The following is a 14,113-nucleotide window of genomic DNA, read 5'->3' on the forward strand; positions in this document are numbered from 1 at the left end:
TTAGATTCTCATCCCCGTCTCTCTGAAAATGGCCTGCCCCGATGAAATTTTTTCGGAAAAAAAAATGTGTGGATAAAAATTTCGGAAAAATTCGGGCTCAGTATACCGGTAATTCAAAATGTTTAAATATTAAATGGCTGCTTGACATGTGGATTTCGTTAGATTCGAGTCATGGTTGTTAACGGAAGGATGCAAATGCCCTCATGCAATAACAGTCAACTTAAAATAAAATGGAATTAAAGGATAGAAATTGGTTTGTTTACTCCTATGAGCATTAACAGTTTTAAAAAAAAAGAGCAGTTGTTATTTATAGAAAATGGACAGTGAAATAGATTCATCCAACATTTTCTATAATAGCAAAAATACACGCGTTATGGTTTTTTTCTTAGCGTGGGGTATCAATTGTGAGCTTGCTCACAGTACCTCTAGTTTTTATTGAAGCCATTAAACTCTAATATATTATATAGAATCCCAATATCAATTTGGTTTATTTTTATTGAAACCATTAAACTTTAATATTCTTTAACTAATATTTAATGATCTTCAAACTTGGAGATCTCGGCTCCATTTTCTAGAGCTGAATTTCGTTCATATATTAAACATGTATAAGATTTATTATGGAAAATAATAAAGAAATTATAAAAGAAAAACAGCGTTTTATAGATTAATTCCTCACGTTGATACACATATACATGACCTTTGAACTTTTCTTTATTCAGGGTTCAACATCCAATCAAATTCCCGGAGATCAGATAGACAATGACCAAGATGGATTAATTGATGAAGAATACTGCGGACTTCTATGGGGTGGTAAGATTACTTATTATTTCAGATATTATATTTATTGTTTAGTATGTATGATAATTCAATTTACCAGAAATATTTTTGTGCTTTTATTCTTCGATTAATGTTCACAAATTCATCACCTAATAAATATTTTGACCTTTTTGCATTAAAAAAACCGTTGTTTTTAGTCTTTTATAAATCAACATTGCAATAAAAAAATTTAAGGGTGTTGTTTACTCAGGGTTTGAGTTCTCAAATTCGGATTGTTATAAAGTTCAATGTAATGAGTAAAATTTGTTCTAAACAAAAAAAGTATTAATAAAATTAATTATTATTGACAAAACATTTGATATTTTTACTGTATTACGTAATTAGGCTCAAACAAAAATAGACTTTTAGCCAAACAGAGGAAATTCGGACTAAATTTTGCAGATTTTGTTTTCCGCTAAAACATTTTTGGCAGTACTCTAATATTGAAAGTTAAGATTTTATATTTTAGTCTATATAATTTTTCATATTTTCTGCTGGTTTTATCTCACTTATTCATTAAAATAATTGTATGGCATGAATTACGAAAATATTAAAAAATGCTTAAAAACGATAAAAGACACCATATCTCAAAATTTTGATCATTGACCTCATATAAATTTTATGCCAACAGAATAAGGTCAATATAAGTAGTTCAATGCTATAAATGTTTCTGTATTGTCATAATTCAATTTTTTGTAAACTTAGATCAAAAATGGGTAGGGATTTGAAAACTGATAGAGGAAATTCGGACTGGAATAATTTTTCAAATTGTAGCTGAAATCTTAATGTTTTGTACCTATTTAGTGTCACTGCCATTCATAAAATGTATTACACTTTTTAAAGTGCCTTATTATTTGAAATATATTTACAATTAAGAAAATTTCAATTGTAGTGTAAAATTTGATGGGATTTTTCTTGATTTTTCAAAAAATATTCAATGGCCATTTACTCAGAAAGTAGGTCATTGACCTACTTTTTTGAAAGTGAAAAATAACACTACAATCAAAGGTCTATAACATACAATAGATGGGGTTTCATTATCATCAGTGGAATTTTTTTTTCATTCTGAGTAAACGTCACCCTTAAGTTTCAAACTTTTACTAAAATTCTGACAGAATTGTTAGAAAGATGTAATAAAACCAAAAGGGTCTCTTACTTGTCCTTTAACCGTAATTTTTATTAAATTTATGAAAACTTACGAAACTACAGTGAGCATCTGCTTATTTTTTTGCGATTGAATTTTGACTTGTTGGACTTTGTTCCAGATACCGACGTTTTGGATGTTGATTTGGATGGCTCATTAAACGAAGACTGTAAAGGTGAGTACATGTTAATTAAGATTTCTCTCTAAACTACATGCATGTGTATTTGTTTATCCAATCGAAACTTTTCGGGCATTTCCGACAAGCGGAATTAACATCAAGCTCTGCCGAAAAGGCCCGAGAATTTGCGATTGTTTCAAGGTTGTTTAATTCTATTTCATATTACAGTGATACATAGCATTAATTTTCCGAATCTTTAGTTGCAATGATGAAAGAATCAAAGGGTAATTTCAGGATGCCCCGACGGACAGGAGCTTGAACCTGTAATGACTTGCAGGGATTGCAATATCGGAACCTATCGTGAAAATTCATCATTATTAGATATACCGGTGTGCCAAGCTTGTGCTAAAAACATGACAACTTTTTACACCAAAAGCGTTTCTTCAGCCGACTGTTTTCGTAAGTATTAAAACATTTTAAAATGTTTCATCATGAGTTATCGTTATTGATACCATATATACCATGCAGGGTCTTTTTGCAAATATTTCATTGTCACTTGTTTCTACGATGCAGTTTACCCCGATGGTACAAAAAATGATTTTTATTACAAAAAACAAGCGCCTGTGAATTATTTGCTACTTTCCAATCATTGTTAAATCAAAAATTAAATAAATAACGTACGTAGAAATCACAACGATTTTTGTGTGTTAAAAAGGCTAACAAAAATTCCAAAACTTACCTACGGAAAATAAAAATTGAAAAAAAAAATTATATTTACCTTTTATTTTGCAAAATTTCAGCACGCGATAAACGAACCCCGGATATATTGTATATATTATTTTTTTTTTAATATTTTTTTTGTATATTTCTGATGATTATGGCATCAACAAAAAATTGATTTTTGATTTTGTTATAACCATAACCCCGATGAAGTTGGTATGATATAAATAAAATAGTGCCTTTGTACGTCTAATGACGAACACGAAGTAGGTGTGAAAATAAACTCACTGCAAAGGCAAGATAATTATACAATGAATAAAGTTTGTGCATGTTACATTATCCCAAGAGGTCAGACAGTTATCACAACGGAAGAGGGACAAAATACATAGATGTACACAAAGGTATTTTTTAAAAAGCAGACTTCAATAAGAAATTGGAACGATTCGACACAATCAAAAAAAAAGGGGGAGGACAATTTTCTGATTAAGAAGTATGAAAGATAAGCAATACAGCGATCCTAAAGCTTGGGGTCTGAGAAAGGGGCACCATTTTTAGAGGGGGCAATAGAAATAAGTTTATAGAATAGATTAGAGGCTTTAATGTTTAATTTATTAAAGCTGATATGAAGAAGCTACAATTAAAATGTTTCAAGTTTATTCATTTATCTTAAATCTGGGGCGCATTTAAGAAAAACAATTTCGTGCCGTATGAAGATTTTTTAGAGGAAAAATGATATGTGCATTATTATTTTTGCTTGTGTATGCATGTAATGAATGTATGAAAAAAATGTATTTGATGTCATGTACATGTAGTAAAAATAGTTACTAGGTGCTTGGTTAACGCGTGAACAGTAGTGCAACGGTGAGCGATATGGCCTACGGGCCTCTTTAAATCATCATTTCTACTTTAATCCTAGCTATTTGTGAAGAGGGGATGGAACTTGACAATGTAACTAGGACCTGTAGACCGTGTCTAGTCGGCTACTACAAGGATATCTCGGCAAACGACACTGAAAAAAACGTCACAGAGAGATTCTGGTGTAAAAAGTGTCCAGAAAACAAGACAACTTATACCAGCGGAACAGTAGTTGGGGGCCAGTGCATTGGTAAAACAGTTAATATTGTTAAGTAACAATATACGTGCATGCTTATATATTACAGAACAAAGATGCGTGGTTAAACATCATAGCTTATTTAGATTCAAATTTAGGTTGTCGTAAAAATAAAGATTCCAGAAGAATTTTAAAAGTTGAACTACGGTGTCGAATTAGTTTATACGTATGTTGTTCAAATCACTAGATATTGGATCTATTTAATTTTGGAGAATACATGTGGATGGGTTCTTACATTTGACAACAAGTTGTTAATCAACTTTCTTTCATTATTAATTAGTAACAACCTGCAGGCGAATTCCTGATTTTCAAATCGAATTAATTAATAATGAAATAGTGCCACTAGTATGTGATGCAAAGTAACTTTATGAACGGGAAGTACTTTATGTACTTTATAAGGAAAACATGAATTCAAAAGAAAAAAACAAATATTTCATATCTTTAAAAGATCACTGTGGTGTTGGGATGTACTTGGAGGGAAATGGCTGTCATCAGTGTGGTGTAGGGTTCTTCAAGAATACCTCCAGCGAAATGTCTGAGCTGAGGGAGGAACTGAGGTGGAATTGTTCGAAGTGTCCGGAAGGACAAACGACAAGTTCAACAGGGGCAGACAAATGTATCGGTACGAGTGAGAACATTTGATGTTTTTAAACAAAGTTATCGAGATTTCTGTAAAAGATTTAGAAAAAAAATTAACTTCAACGTTTTGAGGCAATACTTTCATTATGAGGAGTCAGGAAATGGGTCGTTCGTAGTTGTTTTTCTTAAGAGAGGAGTCGGAGTCGTCAAGACCCCCCCCCCCCCAAATAAAAACTTATTAAAATGACATACTGTAAACGTATTATATTTAGCGTGTACGATACTTTGGCATAATACGTTATTGCACCAAGTTAGCGTGGATTTAATTTAGCGCATTTCTGAGAAAGAGGAACCATTTTTAGAGGGGGTAATATAAATAAGTTAATAGAATATATTAAAGACATTAATGTTTAATTTATTAAAGCTGATATGAAGTAGCTACAATTAAAATGTTTCTAGTTTATTCATTTATCTTAAACCTGGGGCGCATTTAAGAAAAACAATTTCGTGCCGTATGAAGATTTTTTTAGAGGAAAAATGATATGGGCATTATTATTTTTGCTTGTGTATGCATGTAATGAATGTATGGGAAAAAAATGTATTTGATGTCATGTACATGTAGTAAAAATAGTTACTAGGTGCTTGGTTAACGCGTGAACATTGGTGCAACGGTGAGTGATGTGGCCTACGGGCCTCTTGTACTCCTATGCAGTTACTCTGGAAAACCGAAAGTGAAACAGTGTTTGGACCTAAGCACAAATCATCACCGCTGACAAGACTATATACGTTCTTGAAAATAATAGAAAAAAAATTATGTTATGTATGCTGAAGCATTGTTTTTCAAGGAAACTTATCTTTAAACACTTTGAAAATAGTCAAATTTTATATACTACGATCAATTTAGATATTTTTGTAGTCTCATGTATTCCTACGCCAGAGTTAATATAGTTTCGTTCAACCAGACGCTCGGCTGTCTCCGTAAATCTGCAACAAGCTGAGAGGGAGCTCTCTTTCTTGTCGGATATTAACGGAGACAGTCGAGCGTCTAGTTAAATGAGACTAGAGTTCGATATCAATAGTGCTTGGATCCATACAATTTTTAGCCGGGCTCTGCTGAAAGCAGAGTCCTGGCTATAGGCAGGCCAATCGCCAATGTTACTATAAATAGCACAAATAAACAAAAAACCAAACAGCGTCAAGGTAAAGCTTCTGCTATACCAAATAGTTACCCAAAGAGCCACGTTTTGTCAAAAGTGTATGCATTTTGTTTCTTTTTTTGAATTTCGAATGAATTGTCTCTCTTTTTTAGTTTTCTTATTAATAACGTGTTTTTAAAACATTACTATGCATTTTGGACACATACAATGCGCATGAATTTCCAAGAACTACTTTGCTGCACGATGAAGAAACGGGGATTGAATATATAATGCTTGTTGCAAAATTCAAGGCAGCAACTGTTAAACTTTTTAACTTCTTCTAGACAGACTTATTTTTTGTTTATAGCCGCTTACAAAATTTGGTCGCTCTCTGATGCTTTGCCGACATTAAAAGCATGAGAGAGAGAGAGAGAGAGAGAGAGAGAGAGAGAGAGAGAGAGAGAGAGAGAGAGAGATTTTCATTCTTTACTACACAATATGCATAAAGACACACAAAAAGAGCCCGGCTTTCAGTCTTCAGTACTTTGATTAGAATTGTTTCGATAACTAATACATACTTGTATAGTTGAACCTCTATCTTTAATTATAACACAACATGATTCATACGGGGTTTCTCGAAATTCTTGTCGGAAAAGTCTAAAAATTCATATTATAAAAAGTGCGTAATTCAAATACAAACTAGAAACTAAATGCCATGCTAGATAAATTGATTTTAAAATAAATGATAATCGATAAAATCGACTCCCGTCAGTACTTCAGTACTTTGATTTTTACTTTAATCCTAGCTATTTGTGAAGAGGGGATGGAACTTGACAATGTAACTAGGACCTGTAGACCGTGTCTAGTCGGCTACTACAAGGATATCTCGGCAAACGACACTGAAAAAAACGTCACAGAGAGATTCTGGTGTAAAAAGTGTCCAGAAAACAAGACAACTTATACCAACGGAACAGTAGATGGTGGCCAGTGCATTGGTAAAACAGTAAAAAAAAATTAAGTAACAATTTAATTTTGGAGAAAACATGTGGATGGGTTCTTACAATTTATCAACTTTCTTTCATTATTAATTAGTAACAACCTGGCTAATTCCTGATTTTCAAATCGAATTAATTAATAATGAAATAGTGCCATTAGTATGTGATGCAAAGTAACTTTATGAATAGGTAGTACTTTGTGTACTTTATTAGGAAAACATGAATTCAAAAGAAAAAAACAAATAGGGATGTACTTGGAGGGGAATGGCTGCCATCAGTGTGGTGTAGGGTTCTTCAAGATTTCTGTAAAAGATTTAGAAAAAAAAATAACTTAAACGTTTTGAAGCAATACTTACATTATGAGGAGTCAGAAAATGGGTTCTTCGTAGTTGTTTTTCTTGTTTAATACTTTAACATTAGTAGAACCTCTCATCCCCCGGCCAAACAAAAGTATCCCTCTGACCACCTTTCTGGGAAAAACTGTAAGAATAAAAACATGCACACTACCATTTTTCAGGGGACGATGGACGCGGTTGTCTTTTTTCTAAACACTAGAGGATGAATATTTCAAATTCTTAGAAAACAAATTTCTGATTTTATGTTGATATACTATTGTGAAAGGTATTTGGTACGAAAATGTTTATAAAAACTTTTGGTAGAACATAAAGTAATAATACCACATTGTTTTTTATTTCAAAAATGCTTCATCTTTGTTAAAGTTTCTGTACAAATTTGCGTATTGTAAAAAACCAGACCAGACAGTTGGTGCAATATTATTATGCTTCTGATTTGTACTAAAGAGTTGTGTATAGCGGGGAAAGAATTCAACAAGACAACGGGGTTGTGTGATCCATGTAATTATGGATTCTTCAAGAACGTCAGCGGCAACCATATTGATTGTTATAAATGTCCGGACAACTTTACAACGTGGCATGTTGGAGGAACGGAAAAAACACAATGTAAACCAGGTATACCAGGTTTTTTGAATTCATAAAATTTGAAGATGGGTGGATAAGGCGTGTAAAATGCCCATACGCGGTCGGACAGGCTACTAAAAAATTAAAGTATCAACAAATCTGATGGGTTTTTTTAAATCATTTAAAACAATATATATTTAACGAATCATTGATTTGTAACCTGTAGGTATGTTCAATACTTGGAATATGTTGACTCAAACAGGCGTATACGTATCAAAACCTGCAAATATTGTCATTTTTTAGAACTTCAAGGCATTTTCTTTTATAGAGTGGGTCTGTGCTCCATATTTTTCTCATAGTCTAATTAAGGTCTAATGGAAAACAAACCGATTTCAATCTACAAAAACGTGGAGAGAAGACCCACTATACATTAAAAATACCATTTGTATCCCAACAACTGAACGTATTGAAAAAATAATACAAGTCCGGTAATTCGTGACCTAAGTCACACATAATATTTAAAAAGCACACTTTGTTGTGTCTGAAATGGCTCAGTGGTTAGAGTACCTGACATAAGCTAACCGTATATATCTAGGGTTTTTATGTTACGGGTTCGATACCACCAAAATTTCCGACAATATTTTTTTTTCTTATTTTTTGTTAAATTTATTAAAAACTGACTATAGTTAGGAATTTTCTTTTGCAAAGTTGTATTTTAATGTATTTGAATAGATTTAATTGGGGAGAAATAAATTTTAAATTGTATTTCACTACTAAACCGAAAGGGCAATTGCGCCATATTATTCCCCCATCTTCTTTAAAATTGTAATCAATGCAGTGTAAGATACTGGGACTGTTGAATTTGATGCGAAAGAATTTTAACTTTTTCTAAAATATTTCAGTTTTAATCTTTTTCCATTCAGTAAGATGTATTTTTTCCTAACAATTTTAAAGGGACCTGGACACAATTTGAGATCAAAATTCATTTTTGTTTTTATGTATTACATAGGTAAGAAATCATTGTTATGAAAACAAAGCTTAAGTCTTTTATCTGTTTACAAATAATGAAAAGTAAGGAATTGCCATTTCTTTGACAAAATGACTCGTGGCAAATAAGATAAACTGATTCAATGTGTTCATAAAAATATTATCAACAAAAGAAGCGACATTTTATCGAAACTCATACCAATAACACAAATATGTAAACAATAACAAGACTTTGTTTACACAACAAGGAATATCAAACTCTTGCTTGTAACTCAATATTTGACTTTCAAACTTTTGATGAAGCATTAAAATACATGTGTCCATATTAAACCATTCTAAAACTTAAAAAATGGGGAAATAATTTTTTTTATTTTGAGCATAAATCGGATCGAAATAAGTCCCTTTTAAATAAAAATGAAAATGAGCGTGGAAGAAATCCTTTGATTTCAAATTATGTTGCATATCATGAACTGCTTCCGGTATCGGTATGCAGGATTGCCACTCGGCACACCTCGGCCGATTCGTACCCTCTGATTTGATGAAGGCGACAGAATCATCCGTGGTTTGTCGCGCAGAGTTATGACACAACTTCTGCAAAATCAAAATTCGCACAGATTGTGTCAAAAACCTTTGGCTTTTCGAATTCTAGGGCTTTATCGTAAAAAAAAATTGTAAGACAAATATGTAACGTTGTCATATTTGAAAGCCGATATTGGTCCCTTTTTATAAAATCATATTTAAATACAGATTTTTTATGATCGACTAAATAATATACTGGTTTGTCTAGCCACCATTAAACAAAAAAGCATTCCTCCAGTTCATTTAGTTCTATTCATACATGTATAAAAGCGTGTACGAAAGAAGAATTGTTACTTCGATCCATTCAAATATAAAAATTGTCCTCAATATCGTTAAAGCCTTTTGTGATGATGGTAAGCAGTCCAACAATGTAACCGGAACTTGTGAACCGTGCCCAGTTGGATTCTACAAAGGTCCATCAAACGATCGATGTCAGAAGTGTCCACCAAACAAGACAACTTTCACAAATGGATCGGTATCACTTGATGAATGCATAGGTAAAAACAGTCCAAGTTTTTCATAGGTAGATTATTCAAATCTTCTACATACGTATTACTGTAGATTATTTTTTCGCAGTCAAATTTTATAATTGAATGATTACCTACATGTACTTAGTATTGATATTACTGGTTTTAAATAGTTGACGAATATATACTAGTTCAGTTTGTATTTATTATTTTTTTCAATTATCTGAAAATAATTACTTGAAATCGAAGTTGAATCAATAAAAGCCTCCCGAAAAGTCTTAAGGGTAAATCAAGGCAATGTGTTCTAAAGAAAAACCATAGACTCAATATTGAGTTCAATTTCTTCTTATCGTTCATACGCTAACATACTGCACTACTAAAACCAGTATGGTTTTGTCGTAGATTGATTCAAGACAGCAAACCAATTGCAAGAATCCGTCAACTACAGTTTAATAATTAAGATTCAATATTTTCTAATAATACAATTTCAAAATTATAAGAATTGGGTTAATTTTGTACATTTCATATATACGTTAAAACTTAACTTTACTTACTGGGATGTAAATTCGATATATTTCCTGTTATAGAGAACTGTTTAAAGGGAAACGAATACAACTCAACAACTAGGCAATGTGCTCCCTGTAATCATGGGTTCTTCAAGAATATCAGTGGAAACCATATTGACTGCTACCAATGCCCAGTTAACCACACGACAAAGGTGCTAGGAGCAACCGACATTACACAGTGCAAACCAGGTATATCTTTAATTCATTTCAAACGTGTACGTTCCAATCATTTAAGGTCTTTGTTTTTATCAAATCTGGCTCCGGGATGATGAAACTGTCTTAAATTTAAGTTATAGTTTTGTCTTAAATCTAAGATTTAGACTTAGTTAAGATTGCTTACTTAAGTGGATCACAAAACGATCTAAGAAAAAACTTAACTAAGATTTGTCTTGATTTAAATTACAAACTTTAAAACTAGACAAAAACACAAACATCCACTCACTTATTCTCAAATGTACACCTACCAAGGGGGATATCAATATCTTAAAATCACACACACACACACACACACACACACACACACACACACATATATATATATATATATATATATATATATATATATATATATATATATATATATATATATATATATATATATATATATAAAGGTTTTCAGTAGACGATAACACAATAATCCATTTCTCTCAAATTTAATCCAGAGCGCTTTCGCCTGATCGGCTCTTCAGTGGATTTCAAATTGTAACAGAAATAACAAACGTTTACGTCGTTATTATGAAATAAGCCGACCGTGTGAGGGTACATAAGCAGCAGATAAGGGATCCTTCTGTTCGTAACACCCCGTGTAGTGAACATTTTGATGTGTGCGGGAGAGGCCGGTTTGAAATTTTTCCATTTTACAAAATACGCGAGGAAAGTGATCAGCTGCGACTTACAAAAGAACAATATTTCATAAATAAATTTAAACCTAAACTTAATAGATAATTGCATTAGTTATTCTGCATTGACTTTATTCATATTCATATTGACTTTCATTTTAATAACCTCTTATTTTAAAACAATATCATCTGTACATATTTTATTACGTTTACATGATTATATTTACATTCTACTGTGTTTTCCCATTAAATTCTGTGATCTTCAAATGCCTCTAAATGCAACAAGTAGTCAAAGGTCAAATTGACGAGTTTTATTATGACGTCACAAACGTTGAACACTGTAAACTGCAACGTCACAAGCGAAAATCAAAGTTCACGCTTGTGGCTGTTACTGTGGCTCTTCCATTAATATTAACTTACCCTTAGGATAAGATCGGAATTTTAAGGTATAATTCATATTTGCAGACAAGGCAAGAAGTTAAAAAATGTAAATATAAGCATTAAATCATGATTTTGTGAAGTATACACTCTCATAACTGCCGCGGTGTGTGCATACAAATTTTCATAACGCGCGTTATAACGCGCTAACGCGCGTTACTCAATTTGTATGCACACACCGCGGCAGTTATGAGAGTGTATACTTCAAAAAATCATGATTCAATGCTATAGTGTTTGTAAAAAATATTTGCCGCCATCTCCAAATATTGTTTACATTGTTCGTGACGTTGTCTACTTTATGACGTCATAATAACGACGTCAACGTTTGTTATTTCTTTTACAATTTGAAATCCACTGAAGAGCCGATCAGGCGAAAGCGCTCTGGATTAAATTTGAGAGAAATGGATTATTGTGTTATCGTCTACTGAAAACCTTTTTCTATATCGTTACCTATACCAAGGACTTATTCGTTTATATATATATATATATATATATATATATATATATATATATATATATATATATATATATATATATATATATATATATATATATATATATTTAAGTATTGAATCCTTATTTTTTGAAAGATATGGGGTGCTTTCCATTTAACCGGAATCGCCGGATTTGCCGGTGTTGCCTTCGTCGCCGATTGTTGGAACGCGCGTCGCCGGCGAGCGATTGTGGCAACGCAATATAACGTTGCCGATTAGGAAACAATATGACGTCGAGGTTATCATATTCTACAAAACCAGAATTTCCAAAACTACAATTTGTCTCACTACATTGAAATACATTAAAACTGCAAATAGCCAAAATTTTTGGATCAAATTTTAAGATAGGTATCAGTTTTAAGCTGCAATCGTCATCGTTTGATCATTGTGACGTTGCCAACCGTTCCATTAACGTCACCGTTTTCTGATAACGTCGCCGGCGAGGCAACCGTTATGGAAAGCGCCCCTTGTCTCATAACTGCAACGGTTTGTGCATACAAATTGAATAACGCGCGTTAGCGCGTTATGAAAATTTGTTTGCACACACCGTTGCAGTTATGAGACTATATCTTTCGAAAAATAAGGATTTAATGCTTATATTTACATTTTTTTATCTTCTTGCCTAGTACGCAAATGCGAATTATACCTCAAAATTACTGTACTATCCTATGGGTAAGTTCAAATTAATGGAAGAGCCACTGTAACAGCCACAAGCGTGAACTTTGATTTTCGCTTGTGACGCTGTATTTATCAGCGTTCAACGTTTGTGACGTAACAATTAAAACTCGTCATTTAACCTTTTAGTACCATGTCTGTGTTATGGTGCTATATCTGCAGTAGCTTTACATGCAAAATATACGTGGAATGTAAATATATATATATATATATATTAAATACATGTTTAAATAGATACCTAGTATATAGATGGTGTCGTTGACCAATATTCACAAAAAAAAATTCATACAATCCGTTTAACAAACACAATTTTCTTTCAATTTCGTATATTCAAGGCAAATATTTAAAAAAAAATGTCACACTTCTGTCTGATGTTACCTTTTCTGTAGCATATATAATAATATTTTCAGCCGGCTGCATGTGTCCTTGTAATATGGTACATACACCCAAAAATTTCACGGACGAGGAATTAACGAAAAATATAGAAGAGATGAAGAAAAAGCTTGCTGTCAACAAGGAACAACTATCATCAAGCATCCGGAAGAAGATCAGCGTCAAGGATGACCGCCCCTCGGCCAAGGCTGTGGGGTCGGTGGGCGTGGTCATCCTCGCGGTGTGCTTTGGCTTGCTTATCGCCCTTGATTATGTCACGTTAACCAGGCACATTCTTGGGCTCCTCAGAGAAATCAGAAATCTTTTTCTGAGGAATTGAACTTGAGTATTTGGTAAATGTTTACTGTATATGATTCAGTGGGTTTTTTTCTCTTTTATCGCAACTGTTTAAATTTGAATACTTGGGGGTTATTTTTAATGTTTACATTGAACTGGGTTTTTTTTTACTTTAAATTGTTTTCCTCAGATGGTGGAATTCTGATTTTCCGTTGTAACGTTTTATCATGCAATAGAAGACAGGATGGTGGGAAATATTTGGTCTCCATAAAGAAATGAGATAATATTGAATACACATGTAGATTTTACGACGATGTTTCTTAGTTTTTTTATAAGACTCCGAAATCGGAACAGATGTAGAACCATTAAATCATCACTTCATTTGTACTAGTGTATTAGAGTGCGCTACCTGCTTATTTAATCGTAGCTTTAAGAAGAAGATGTTTCCTTGTGTATACTTACATATATGTTGAACTTTGCACCCCTCCATTTACAATTTTGATAATAATTATGCACTTTATCAAGCCGTCCAAACTTAATTCTATCAAAAGATCTTTTAACAGCTAGTCTAAATGTAGCTTGAATACTTACTGTATTTGTATTACTGTAAATGAATGAGAATCACTCGTTTGAAATTTTTTATTTTGTTTTAATTGTTTTGATTTTATAGCCCTCCCTACAGTTTACATGTGTAATTTATGTATATGGAGTTATATTGGACATGGCTGATGATCGGAGATCGTTAAGGGAAAGTACGATACGACCATCTTGTACATTTGAGAATAAAAATGTAAACATTTCTTGAACTGGCTTGTTATTGCCCAAAACTGACCAAAATTGTTGTCAGAAGATAAAAAAAAAAA

General features: G+C 32.6%; 1 protein-coding gene across 4 annotated transcripts in view; it reads left to right on the top strand.

Annotated features, from left to right (window-relative positions):
- LOC105335113 (uncharacterized) overlaps positions 1-14,050 on the top strand; it is a 37,520-nt gene extending 23,470 nt beyond the window's left edge. For 2 of the 4 annotated variants that reach the window (XM_066065061.1, XM_066065060.1), the window contains exons 8-17: positions 720-810; positions 2,082-2,135; positions 2,373-2,537; positions 3,715-3,903; positions 4,358-4,531; positions 6,431-6,619; positions 7,420-7,587; positions 9,441-9,599; positions 10,157-10,324; positions 12,992-14,050. In XM_066065061.1, the coding sequence (XP_065921133.1) occupies positions 720-810; positions 2,082-2,135; positions 2,373-2,537; positions 3,715-3,903; positions 4,358-4,531; positions 6,431-6,619; positions 7,420-7,587; positions 9,441-9,599; positions 10,157-10,324; positions 12,992-13,293 (1,659 nt within the window). In that variant the 3' untranslated portion in view covers positions 13,294-14,050. The remainder of the gene's footprint in view (positions 1-719; positions 811-2,081; positions 2,136-2,372; positions 2,538-3,714; positions 3,904-4,357; positions 4,532-6,430; positions 6,620-7,419; positions 7,588-9,440; positions 9,600-10,156; positions 10,325-12,991) is intronic. The other 2 variants (XM_066065063.1, XM_066065062.1) reach the window with 2 other exon arrangements.
- The last annotated feature ends 63 nt before the right edge of the window (positions 14,051-14,113 follow it).

Source organism: Magallana gigas, chromosome 7, assembly GCF_963853765.1.
Source record: "Magallana gigas chromosome 7, xbMagGiga1.1, whole genome shotgun sequence".
NCBI lineage: Eukaryota > Metazoa > Mollusca > Bivalvia > Ostreida > Ostreidae > Magallana > Magallana gigas.